Source organism: Mustela erminea, chromosome 18 (assembly GCF_009829155.1).
Source record: "Mustela erminea isolate mMusErm1 chromosome 18, mMusErm1.Pri, whole genome shotgun sequence".
Lineage (NCBI taxonomy): Eukaryota > Metazoa > Chordata > Mammalia > Carnivora > Mustelidae > Mustela > Mustela erminea.
Genome location: NC_045631.1, coordinates 19,279,838 through 19,291,988, shown reverse-complemented (window position 1 = coordinate 19,291,988; position 12,151 = coordinate 19,279,838). Strand labels below are relative to the sequence as shown.

At 57.3% G+C, this 12,151-nt stretch overlaps 1 protein-coding gene across 20 annotated transcripts in view; it reads right to left on the bottom strand.

Moving 5' to 3' along the window:
* MYO18A (myosin XVIIIA) overlaps positions 1–12,151 on the bottom strand; it is a 93,895-nt gene that overhangs the window by 30,826 nt on the left and 50,918 nt on the right. For 12 of the 20 annotated variants that reach the window (XM_032322907.1, XM_032322909.1, XM_032322905.1 and 9 more), the window contains 13 exons: positions 11,744–11,844; positions 10,872–10,935; positions 10,518–10,662; positions 10,179–10,199; positions 8,884–8,895; positions 8,080–8,256; positions 7,764–7,854; positions 7,248–7,440; positions 6,326–6,412; positions 4,305–4,446; positions 3,994–4,153; positions 2,676–2,862; positions 2,130–2,373 (listed from right to left, as the gene is read on the bottom strand). In XM_032322907.1, coding sequence (XP_032178798.1) covers positions 2,130–2,373; positions 2,676–2,862; positions 3,994–4,153; positions 4,305–4,446; positions 6,326–6,412; positions 7,248–7,440; positions 7,764–7,854; positions 8,080–8,256; positions 8,884–8,895; positions 10,179–10,199; positions 10,518–10,662; positions 10,872–10,935; positions 11,744–11,844 — 1,624 coding nt within the window. The remainder of the gene's footprint in view (positions 1–2,129; positions 2,374–2,675; positions 2,863–3,993; positions 4,154–4,304; positions 4,447–6,325; positions 6,413–7,247; positions 7,441–7,763; positions 7,855–8,079; positions 8,257–8,883; positions 8,896–10,178; positions 10,200–10,517; positions 10,663–10,871; positions 10,936–11,743; positions 11,845–12,151) is intronic. The other 8 variants (XM_032322911.1, XM_032322916.1, XM_032322923.1 and 5 more) reach the window with 3 other exon arrangements.

Genomic DNA, 12,151 nt, shown 5'->3' with positions numbered 1-12,151 from the left:
ACAGTAGTCACGGGGTTTGAATGAGAGAATGTGTGGAAAGCATGGCTTGGCTCATGTGGGTGCTCAGTAAAATGCTCCCTTCTTTTCCTCTGAAGCAGGATACAGAAAGGGTGCCCTTCCTGCTCCCATCCTGACCTTGAGCCCTACGCCAGGTGACCCGAAGACTTCTAGATTCTCTTTTCCTGAAGAGCATTACCTCCAGCAAAGACCTACCTACTGCATAGGTTTGAGGCTGGGACAAGGATCAGATGGCTTCTGGCTTGGAACGAGGTCAGGATGGTGGCCAGTAGGAGGTCACCCTGAGCCACCTGACGGCACCAAAACCAACAGGAGAGAACCTAGAGATCCACTCATGCACACTCACAGAATTTCAAACCGAAAAGAGGTCTTAGACCAGATCCAACTCATCTTTCAGGCCTGGGAACTAAGGCCGAAGAGGAGGACGACCGGGCTTGCTCAAGGTCACAGAGGCTGCAGCTGGAGGCAGAGCGGGACTCCAAACCCAGGCTCTTGAGAGCCCGTCGGGGGCTCGCTCCGCTCCACCGGCCTCGCTAGCTCCGGGAAAGCCTCCAACTGGGAGATGAGGCTGATGCATGTGCCCGATAATTGAAACAGGAGGCGGGGGCCGCTGAGGGGCCAAGACAAAGTGAGCTATTGATTGTATCTGAATTGCAATTAAATTGATGGGCCAGGATAGCAGGTCTGGACGCCTGGCATCTTAATTAATCATCAGCGCTATCGATGGCGGCTGGGGGCTGGGCGAGGGGAGGGGGGCCTGCTGTTGCTGCCGGCCTCATCGATCTGCTTGTTTGAGTAAAGCACATTGATTTTGGTTCAGAGCGGTAACAATCTGGTTTTGAAATAATAAACACCAACTCCATATCAAGACGTGGGGACAGATCGATGATTTATTTTGAGCAGGGCAGGGAGCCCAATCTGTGGCTTTGGATGCTAAGGAAAAGTGATGGTGTCCATGGGGATGCCTCAAGGGGACCTGGCTACAGGCGGGTGGGACCCTGCCAGTTCTCCTAGCAAAGGAAACAAGGGCAGAAATCCGGCAGCCCACAACCTCCCAGGCAAATGAAACCCTACTCAAGAGGCATGAACTCAGAAGCTGGTCCGTGTGGGTCAGATCTCGCTCTGCCACTCGTGAGCTGTGTGACCTTGGACATGCTGGTTAACCTCTCTGAGCCTCAGTCTCCTTCTCTGGAGATGGCAATGGTACCCACATCTCATGAGTATTATGAGGATTAACTGAGGAACGTGTAGGGTGAGTTCTGAATGGGTGCCTGGTTGCTATAAATATTTTAACGATGTTGAGGAGTGGCCCCTTGAACAACGTAAGTTCCAGCCCCCGTGCAGTCAAAAATCCGAATATAACGACTGATAACCTCCTGTTGACCAGAAGCCTTACTGATAACATAAACAGTCGGACACATTGCTGTGTGCAATGTGTGGGACATACCGTATTGTTACAGCAAAGTAGCAAATGTTATTAAGAAAGGCAGAAGGAAGAGAAAATACACTTCTCGCACAGCACTACACAAAGCCAGCATCTAAGTGGACCCACACAGCTCAAACCCGCATTGGTCAAGGCTTGGCTATAGCTGTCACTCTCACCCTTTCCAATCCCTTCTGAAAAGGGTCAGGCTGACCTTTCTTGGGAATTTTAAGTGCCTCAGAAAGATCTAGCACCTCATGTCTCACTGTGGGGGCAGGGGGTGGGGTGGGGGAGTATGGCCCAGCCCACTCTCGGAGGTAGTTAGCACCTCCAAGCAGATGGCTCTATGCGGGCACAGGTCTGCTGCTGTGGGCAGAGCAGAGAAAGGGGAAGAAGCGGTTGTGTGGAAGTCACCTGTGGGGAGGGGATGAAGAGGACTGGAATACAGAAGGGAAGGGAGAGGAGGAAGAAGGGAGTCAGCCAGGGTGGGAAGAAAAAGAGAAAGGAACAGACTGGGTGGAAAGAACCCCTGCCAGCTCCCGCCCACCCCCCCAGAGAAGAGATCTAGGAACAGCCCAGAGACGGGAGGGTGCAGTACCCCTCTAGCCTGGCAGGTCACATGTGGGAGGTGGGGAGGGGGGAGCAGCTCTGGAAGACTGAAGTAGGAGCAGAGAGGGACCCTCCCCACCTTGGCGGTACATGCGCATGGCGTCCAGCAGGCGGGAGCCCCGGAGCTGTGCACGAAGCAGGGGTACATCCAGCTGCAGAAGTCCGGCCTCACAGTGCTCTCCCGAGGGCAGGTCCAGCTCACTGCTGCTGCTGACTCGGCGGGAGGCTGCAGACCGGGGCTCCCCGGCCCAGCCCTCTGCTACAGGCAGAAAGCAATGCACAAAGTGCAGCTTTGATTTCTTGATGGTGTCAATGAGGGCATCCTGCCAAAGGGAAAGAGACAGGCCTCAGTGGCTCCTGGTGGCCCGGCTGGTGCCCAGGAGAGCGTCTCTGCTCCTTGTAGGATGGCAGCCGTCCCACCGCTGGCTGAGATGGGCCAAGCCTGGACAACTCCACCCTCCCAAGGCCTGAGGGCCACTCAGGCAGTGGCACTGAGCAGAGGACCCACCAGCAGCGATTAAGTCTCGGGGGAGGGATGCTGAGTGGGTACCGGGTAAGCCAGGGCTCCCCCAGAATGGCCAGAGGAGCTCCGAGAGGGCCCTGGGGCCTAGACCGGCACACTCACCACCTGCAGCTTAATCTGGATGCATAGTGACTTCTTCTTGACAGCCGCCATGCCTGTTGTGAAGGTCTTCCGCATGCTGGTGGCCCGGCGTAGGGCCAGCTGCGAGCCACCCTCCAAGCCAGCAATGGAGCCCGACAGCACCGTGGCGCTGCCCGCCCGGCCCAGAAACAGATTGCTGATGATTTTCCTACCAGAGGTGGAAGGGCGAAGGAGGGAAAGAAGTCACTTTGAGAGACTAGGAGAGGGCGGCTTCCCTGCTCCTAGGACACTCCCAAGTCCCCCATATCGCCCTGGCTAGGGGTATGGATTATCTGGCCTGGGGCTGCTGCACCCTAGAGAGAAACTGGAGGGGAATCTACAAACAGGAAGAAGACAAAACCATGGTGGGCAGGGGGACAGAAGTGTGATCTTCTCTTCTCCATCACCAGGGAGTCCAGAGGTCCAGGGTGCCAGGAGAGATTAGAGCCCAACACTCTACCATACCGTATAATCTGTGTATGACATCTACTGGCTGTTATCTGCCTGCCACCACCCCCCCTGCCCCTGCCCCCAATTGGGCAGCGAGTTTTGTTTTATTTACTGCCATCTGCCAGGTACCTAAGAAAAAGAGCAGGCGCCCAATAATTATTTGCTAGATAAACAGATGGATGACGGGCCTTATGGGACTGAGGGGTTTCTAAGGCTACTCCTACCTTCTTTTAAAGTTTTTATTTGTATCTTGTTTTATTTTTTTTAGTAATTTCTACACCCAGTGTGGGGCTCGGACTCATAACCCTGGGATCAATAGCGGCATGCTCTTCTGACTAAGTCAGGTGCCCCATTTTTTAAAGTGTTTTTGTGGGGCACCTGGGTGGCTCAGTCACTTAAGCATCTGCCTTTGGCTCAGGTCTTGATCCCACAGTCCTGGGATCGAGCCCGGCATTGGGCTCTCTGCTCAGCGGGGAGCCTGCTTCTCCCTCTCCCACTCCCTCTGCTTGTGTTCCCTCTCTTGCTGTGTCTCTCTCTCTGTCAAATAAATAAATACAATCTTTTTTTTTTTTTAAGTGTTTTTGTTTTGTTTCATTTTGTTTTGTGTGTTACTCCTGCCTTCTATGAAGAACGGAGGGGTGCTATTCAAACTTCAAACTATAGGTCCGTCTAACCAGGCGCATCCCACTTCTACTCCAGGAGGCCACCCCCAGGCTCCCAAGACCACTTGGCCCTGGCTGTTCCCTCTCCGGAAGCCAAGGCCATCAACCCTGCTGGTGAGTCTCTGAGACCAGGAAGCCCAGAACCAGCCCCGGGGATGGGACGTGGGCAGGGTGAGTGGCGTTCTTACTTCTGGGAGTCCTGCAGGAGCCGGGGGGCGTTCTGGGTGGCTGGGTTCTGTTTGGTATAGCTCAGCCAGCCGGCCACATTGTACTCAACCCAGTTGGTGCCATGGCTGTGGCCCAGGAGGAAATGGTGTGGTTTGCTGCTGCGCAGGAGGGGGCTTTGGCCTGGGGGTGGGAAAAGTAAGGGTCAGATCATCAGGGCACAGGCCCCGAAAAAGCCCAGGGACTCAGTGAAACCTTCTGGGCAGTACCATCTCAATTCATACAAGTGGGTCCTCAAGAGGAAGCCAAAGAACCCTCCAGGGGTGCTACCTACCTTTTTTGTCACCTTCCTGGGGGCCATAGTAGGAGAAAAGGCGCTCCAGGAGGGCATCCTCGGTGGCCCCTGGTACCAGTGCCTCCTCCTCCAACAGCCAGAGCAGGCCCCTTGCCTCGTCGGTGCGTGCCAGCGAGCGGACCTGCAGAGAAGTGAAGAGAAGCCACCGTGTCCCAAGGAGCCCCCCCGCCCAACCACAGGCTATAAACTTGCTACACATGCGCATAAGTACACACCCCGCTCCCAGGTCACACCCTGTGGGGCCGCTGGGCAGTGAGGGGGAAAAGGGAGCTGGACGGTGTTAGAGAGAGAAGCCCACAGCAAAATCTCCCGCCTAGGAATTGTGTCCAAAGTCACCAAAGGCTGAAGGTTTCTCGTGAACCATCCTCATCCTCTCAGGAGTCACAAGGGCTGGGGGTGAGCCCAAGGCATCGCCTCCCAGGCGGATGAGAGGAGATGAAGTCTGGACGGCCCCGGGCAGGGGGCATGGGCCAAAGGAAGCTGTCAGCCAGCATCGGCTGTGGGGTGCCCTAGTCCCCCAAACAGGGAGGATCCCAGAGAGGAGGGCTTTGAGCACAGGTGGGGCTCCTGCAGGGTCAGAAACTCAAGTGCAGGAATGGGCGGAGTCGGGGTGATGGCAGAGCACCTGTCCCCGGCCACAGGGAAGGACTCCCGTCAGCTGCAGCCAGCCGCTGTCCCAGAATAACACTGGCCTTGTAAACCCTCCAGCTTTTAAGAGGATTCTGATTTCAAATCATGTGGGCCATGCGGGCCACACAAACCAGGCCTGTGGCTGCATCTGGTCTGAGCTGCCTTTGCCATGACATTTCCAAGACTTCCTTGAGCAAGGATGGAACCTTCCTTACACCCCATTCCTGCCTGGCCTTTGGGGACCAGGGAAACAAGAGAAGTAAGAAAAGTGCCATTTCCTCCACTCTTTGCACCCAGTTGCCTGCATCTTCCCCCTACCCCATGGCTGCCTGAGGGAGTCAGTGTGACTAGCAGGAGGAAGCAGAATGTGGCCAAGGACGGATGGGGAGCTAAGGTCCAGAGGGTCTGGTGTTGCATGGCAGGACCAGGCAATGAAGCCATGGGACAGTGAGTGGCAGACGCCACATCCAAGGGCTCCTGTCCCCAAAGCTGCCAAGGTCCCTCAGATAGGGAGAGCAAAGAAGGGAAGAGATGGCCAAGTCCGATCCAAACACACTATCTGATACACTGTCCCTTCTAAGCCACATGGACTGACTTGACTCCCCACATCTCTTGGGAGTGGCAAAGGCTCTCAGTGGAGGCCAGCATGGGAACCCAGATGTCAGGAAAAGAAAAGTCAGCTTCCCTTAGCGGGGACATGGAACTTGGGCACTTTAAGTACTAGTCCCAGGGGACACTCACTGTCCCTTGGGCCCTACCCCCTTGTTAGCACAGCAGGGCCTGCCCACCGGGAAGAGGGAGGAGGAGGCAGGGGTCAAAGCCGAGGATGGGAGCAGCAGCCTAGCAGGAACACCAGTTCTCTAGTAAAGTGCCTTCTGAAACCTCCCTAACTGAAGACAGTCAGCAGATGCCAAGTGCTCAGCAGGCCAACCAGGCCCCCAGGCAGCAGAGTGCCCAAGATCCCTGTCCAAAGTGTGACAAAGGTGGAGGGGTAAGGGGTGAGGGGCGAGGGCTCCCATTTAGAGCTAGGCACAGATTCCCTATTTGCACAGACTCCTCACCCACTCTGCACCCATCTTTTGGGGACAGCAGGAGGGATGACTCTAACCTCTGGGTCCAGCCCAGCTCTCACCACCAAGGGGGAGACACCAGGCTCCTGGCAGACACATGTGAGGCTCAGCCAGGCACAGGACAGGGCCTGGGGACACCCAGGGGCTGAGGTTCTCACTGCACCAGGGGAGAAAAAAGTGCCATCGTCCCGGCCAGACCGGCCAAGCAGCAGCAGCTAACAGAGCGGTGAGGGCTCTACTGAGGGACAGGGACAGACGAGGGGAGGAAGGGTCAGCCCAGGCCCTCGCTACAATTCCTACCAGGGACTGATGGGAGGCTTGGTCCACAGCTGCCACGGAATCATTCACAGTGGGCTCCAAGTCATCAAATGACAGCTCGATGTTCTCCTAGGAGGGAAGGGAGAGAAGTTGTGAGCGCAGGCCACTTGTAGGGTGCAGCCCTACGTTGAAGGCCAGGAGGGGGCACTGGGCTGGCTAGTCCACCCTTCCATCCCTCTCTGGAGCTCCTCCCCTCCATCAGCCCCTCTGACAAACGTTCACCACCTCCCAAGACACCGCATGGCCTTTCTGGACAGCTAAAATTTGTTGAAGCTTCTTTAACACTGAGCAAAACTCCCCTACTCCTGCCACTCACAGGAATACTGTTGACGAGACTACACAGAATAAGCCTACTCTAGACTTCACACCGTCATCCTTGAAACACCTGAAGGCAGCTGTCATTTGCTTCCCGAATCTTCTCTCATCCAAGATAAATATCCTCCCCAGTTCATTCATCTCACCTGCCCATGAAGTAGGATTTCTAGATCTTGTCCCATCTGGAACACCCTTCTATGAAGGGGCCCTACATAACCAATCACCGTCTTAAGATATCGGGAGCCAGGGAAGGCCCAGCCGGACCCACATGGACATAGGAACTGTGGGGTGGCAATTCACAGGGCCTAGATGGGTGCCTCAAGGGTGGGCAATGAGGGGTTCTCAGGGCCCCGAGTACATCTGCAACTTCTTGGAGAGCAAACTCTCTACAAAGATAGGATGAAGTCTGGGGCAGGACAAGACTACCGCTCCGGGGTGCACAGGGAGACGGAAATGACAGAGAGCAAAAGTGGGGAAAGTGGAACCTGCCCTCTTCACCTTGTCCTCTCTGTGGATGCCAGGAGGCTGGGGGGGGGGGGAGGGCGGGGCCAGGAGGGGGATGTCCGGCTGAGGCAAGGTCAAGTGTTACCTCCTTGTATCTTTCTAACTCCTGCACAAAGGTGCACTCGTGGAAGAGTCTCTGCAGCCGGTCCTGGGCGTAGTTGTGGCACAGCTCCTCAAAGGACGCTCCGCGGGCTGACCCACCCTGCTCCGGGTTCTGGAAGCCTGGAGTGTCCACAATCATCATAGAGCAGAGCGAGTGCTGGCTGGACTTGAGAGCCCTTCACAGGGAGAGACTGGGTCAGGCCTGGCTGGGGCAGTGCCGCCAAACAGGCCTCACCGGTCTGCCCGTGGCACCCAGGCAGCCCTCTTCTGTCCCAGACAAATCTCCATCCCTGCCCTGGCGCCCAGGACCCTGGTGGTGCCGGGTGGTGGAAGGCGGGAAACGCACCTGTCCTCGCCTGTGAGGACAGGGAGCCCCCTGCTGGTGGAGAATGGCGCTGCCTCTGCGATCCCACCAGCCCAGAGGCATCAACTCGCCCTTTGTCTCAGCAGGAGGCTGGGCAGCTCCTGGCCAACCCCCACTCACCTGCCTCTCACTCACCTGTTCACCAGAGAGACGAGAAGGGTGAAGAGCTCACTGTAGAGGCCAGACGCCATGCCCTCTAAGCACTCCAGTGCGCTCAGTTTGGGGCCTGCGAGGCAAGAACATCAGCTCTCCGTCCTGCGCCTGGGGGTCCCCATGGGGGGGTATACTCTCTAGTCACCCAGAATCAAGTCAGCGTAGGGCCCTGGGGCTGGACCTCTTCCTCTGAAGGAAGCATCTATTCGCCCCAGTGGTCTTCCCTGGCCGGAGCAGACCACAGTGAGGCCTGGCTGGGGCCCCCCAACCACATCCACCTGCCAAGGGGCTTGGGCACCTGTGCCGTCTCCCAGGCTGCTCTCCTCAGGGCCCTGGCGGAAGGAGGTGGAGCGCTGCAGGGTGCCGCCCTTGTGCTGGTGCTTGAAGATGGCTGAGGACAGCTCCTCCAGGCTGCAGCCCAACAGGTATGCGGCCTTCTGGGCCCACTCGTGGCGGGCAAACTGCCTGCGCCCAGCTACGGGGTAGAAAAAAAGGGAAGGATCTGGCATCTCGGGTCTTCCTCCTTAGTCCTTTTGATGACCGATGTGCTCTTTGGCTCCCATGGCCAAGAAATGGGGAGTGAGCATCTCTTGGGAGTTAAAACCAGCCCTGATGACATCAGAAGGGCTTTAGGCAAAACAGGGACTTCTGGTGAGCAAGAGAGGGAGTCTGGCTACCAGCACTTCCGGTGCCCCTTGAGGTCCTAAAAGAGGAGGGAACTCCACACCGCTGCCACTAGAGGGCACCCAGGCAGCTCCAAACATCTCTTCTAGAGGGCCTGGCCTCAGGGATGCCAGCATGGGGAAGGCCAGTCAGAGGGTGAACCAGGCCCCCTGTGATGAGCACAAGGGACACTTGTGCCTGTGGGGGACACGTCATGAGAGTGTTCTAGCACCTCTCCCTTCCAGGAACGCATCAGGACCCTCTCCCTTACCTCTAGGCAGCTGCCAGGGGAGACCACTGCCACCCACCCACGGCCCAACAGTGGGGAAGTGGAAGAAGCCGCAGGGGAAAGGGAACAGCCCACGTAGACAGACGCGCCTCGGCCAACATGTGTCTAATCACAGCAATTAGGGAAAGCTAACAAGAAACAAGGTTTTACCTTCAGCAGCTTCTGTAAGGCAAAGGACCAGCATGCAGCATGCAAAGAAAAACAGCGTGTTAGCAAACAGTCATCAACAGAGCCCGCCAGGCTCACGGGAAGGGACTGTGGTGGTGGTGGTGGTGGGGGTTTGGAGGGGGTTCGTGAGGATGAGCAGGCGAGAAAACGGAAGCACATTCAGACTCAGAGACACAAAAATACACACAAGCACACACACACAATCTCAAAGGAGAACGTTTACGGATGTAATTACGCTCACTCACACACACACACACACCCCTACAAGGACACCATGCACGGACACACACACATACACGTACACGCATCCTCTGGAAAATAAATGGAAGCTCTAAGGAGGTAACAGACCCTGCGCAACAAGGCACGTGTGATCTGTCTGCAGGCCGGCAGTGCTTAAGGACTACAGGTTCATAAGGAACCTGGTCTTGGTGCCTCCCCAGAGTGGAAGAACTTCCTCAAGACACAGCCACACGCCTACCCCTCTGCCCACCTACACAGTCTGGAGACAACTTCTTTAACCCAGAGCCTGCTTCTCTTTGGCAGGGATGCCTCCGCTGGGATCTCGAGGACCAGACTCCACCACCTGCTCCTCTGAGCTCCCGCCTGCCCGCTCGCCCACCAGTACCCACCCACCAGTGCTTTCTCTTTCTTGTCCCTGCCCCAACAGCCTGGGGCCCTTCACATCCCTGAGGAAGATGGAGCCTAAGCCCAAGGCGCTGTTCAGAGGCAGCGTCCCTCTAAGAAAGGGGAGGAAGGGGTGAAGAGGTGCTCCGAGTGCCAGCCCATCGCCATAATCTCAGAGGAAGGCAGCAGAGCTCCTCCAAGCCAGGCCAAGCTCGAGCCATTCACAAGCTCCCAAGCCCAAGTGCAGAAGCGGCAGCCCACTGGTTACCGCGGTGCCTGCTGCCCCCTAGTGGTCTCCACCCTGCCATGCAAGAGGAGGAGACCCCGGCTATCAAACCGGTGAAAAGAAGGGAAGAAGACTCAGGGACAACTGGCCTCGGAAAGCCCCAAGACCACCCTACCCCATCTGAGCCCCATGGAGGACATCCTGAGAGGTCCCGGGATCAGGAGGCAAAACGAGCTGGAGCGGCTAGGCCTCGGATGCTGAAAAGCCTCAGGGCCAGCAGGCACTCTCCCCTCTCCATCAGGGGCTTCTCCCAGGCCAGTCCCCTCCATTTGGACAGAACAAGCCAGTCACCAGAGAGAGCCCAGGGCCACCACCAAGAGGGGACAAGGTGGCCTCTACCCCCCAGGGAGGGGCTAAAGTCAGTTACCCGCTTGCTCCTCAGGGGCCTCTGTCAGGGAGGGAATAAAAAGCAGAGTTATTTCAGGGGGACTGCTCTGAGTTAGGGCCCTTCTCCTCCCCCTCAGCTCCGAACTGCCACCCCCCAGCTCTCCACAGTGTTCTGTGTCACTGCTGTCCAAGTCCAGGGGCAGAAATGCTTCTCTGGGTGTTGGAAGCCTTCTGCTCCAAGCTGAGGGACCAGGAAGACAACGCGGGGAGTCTGCTAACAGAGATGCCTGTGCCGGGTGAGGACGAACGAACACAGGGGCAGGGCCTCCACAAGCTCTCCCAGCGACAAGCTGCGTGGTCGAGACCCCTGGCAGGTTACCTTTGGTGGCGCCTGCCGCCCCCAGGTGGTAGATGGCAGCCAGGATGAGCCAGCAGACTTTCTGTTCTTCTGGGGAGATGCCCAACACCTTCATGGCGGTCTGCAGCTTACTGAACTGCTGAGATGCCTTCTGCTTCTCCTCAGGCTGCAGGGACAGGCACGTGGGCACCACATCTCAGAGGTGCTGTCCCTCCCTGCGCACCCCCTGTTGCTGGGCCGTGGGAGAGCGAGGCTGGGGAGAGCTGCCCGGCTGCAGCCCAGCTCCTGATCCTCCCACGGGGTGCTCCAGGTTGCTGGAGGCGGCCCCACTCCCAAGGCCCAGGGCTGCCAACCCTATCCCCTTAGCCCCCTCACCTTGGCCAGTGGCACAATCCCAAACACATTGTTCTCTGCCAAGTGGTTCAAGTGAAGCTCTGTCCTACAGGTACAAATGAGGCATCAGCACGGTGTGTGGTCCCCATGCCAAGGGCCATCTCTCTACCAGGGTGGAGATGGACGGATCCAGCTTCCAGACTCTGAGTTCTGTCTGCCCATCAGGCTCTACTGTCAGGCCAGAGGCCGCCACCTTCCCTAACTGGCCTGGACGCCTGGTCAGAGCACTGGGCTCCCTAGGCCAGGTCACCAGAGATGCTCTGGTGAGAGTGTCCAGCCAGACCCCTGAAAGAGAGCAAGGAATCTGCCTGCAGCGTGAGTCCAAACAGGACAGAGACCGGGCTCTCAGCGACAAGAAGACCTAAGGAGGATAATGTTCTGGAGCTGCTTTTATCCTTTTACCCTTTTCCCGCAGAATAAAGACAACAAGTCTGAGTGTCGAAAGGAAAGAGCCCAGCAGACAACCAGCCTAGACGGCAGGAAGGGCCAGGCTGGAGGGCACTGAAAAACGCCGGGCTTTCAGCACTGGTATGGACCAAACCACCACTCAGCCCCACAGTAGCCAGATGACTACAGGCGAGTCCCTGACCACCCGTGCCGTCTGTGCTTTCCTCTGCAGACCTGGTTTTGGGGGCCACAGAGGTCCTAGCAAGGCTCCGGAACACTGAATTCTGTGCCCCGGGCTCAGGAACTCCTGTGGGGTAGCTCCCCTTAGCTCGGACATCATGTGTGGCAAGCATGCAGTAAACAGATGGGACGGGAGGCAAGCGAGTGACAAGATCCAGGAGCCACGAGTGAGCTGGAGTCCAGGGCACCACCCCACCCCCGGCCCCGTTTCCTTGGCCCCATCTCACCTGAGGGTGCCATCCCCACAGGCCAGCAGGTAGTAGAAGACATTGAACGTGGCCTCACCAGCTGGGCGTCGAGCCACGCGCAGCTTCTCCAGAAGCATCGTCTATAGCACAGCATGGGAGGGTATGGGCGAAGGTCAAGTCCCTCCCATCCCACACCAGAAAGAATGGGGCCCCTGGGAAGTAGCAGCGGCAGCTGACCCTCCACCAGAGGCTAGCTCCCCCCAAGGCCTGGAAGAAAAGAGGCCCAGCTCCTGGAAGGGCCCTGCTGCCCTGCCCAGGCCCCTGGGGAACAGTCTTCTTAAGGAACTGAGCATGGTGAGATGTTTCATTTAGCCTGGTAGGGGGTCAGCCTTGGCTGGACCTTACTTTACTGACAAGCCAGTCTTAACCTGGGTGAAATTAGCCAGA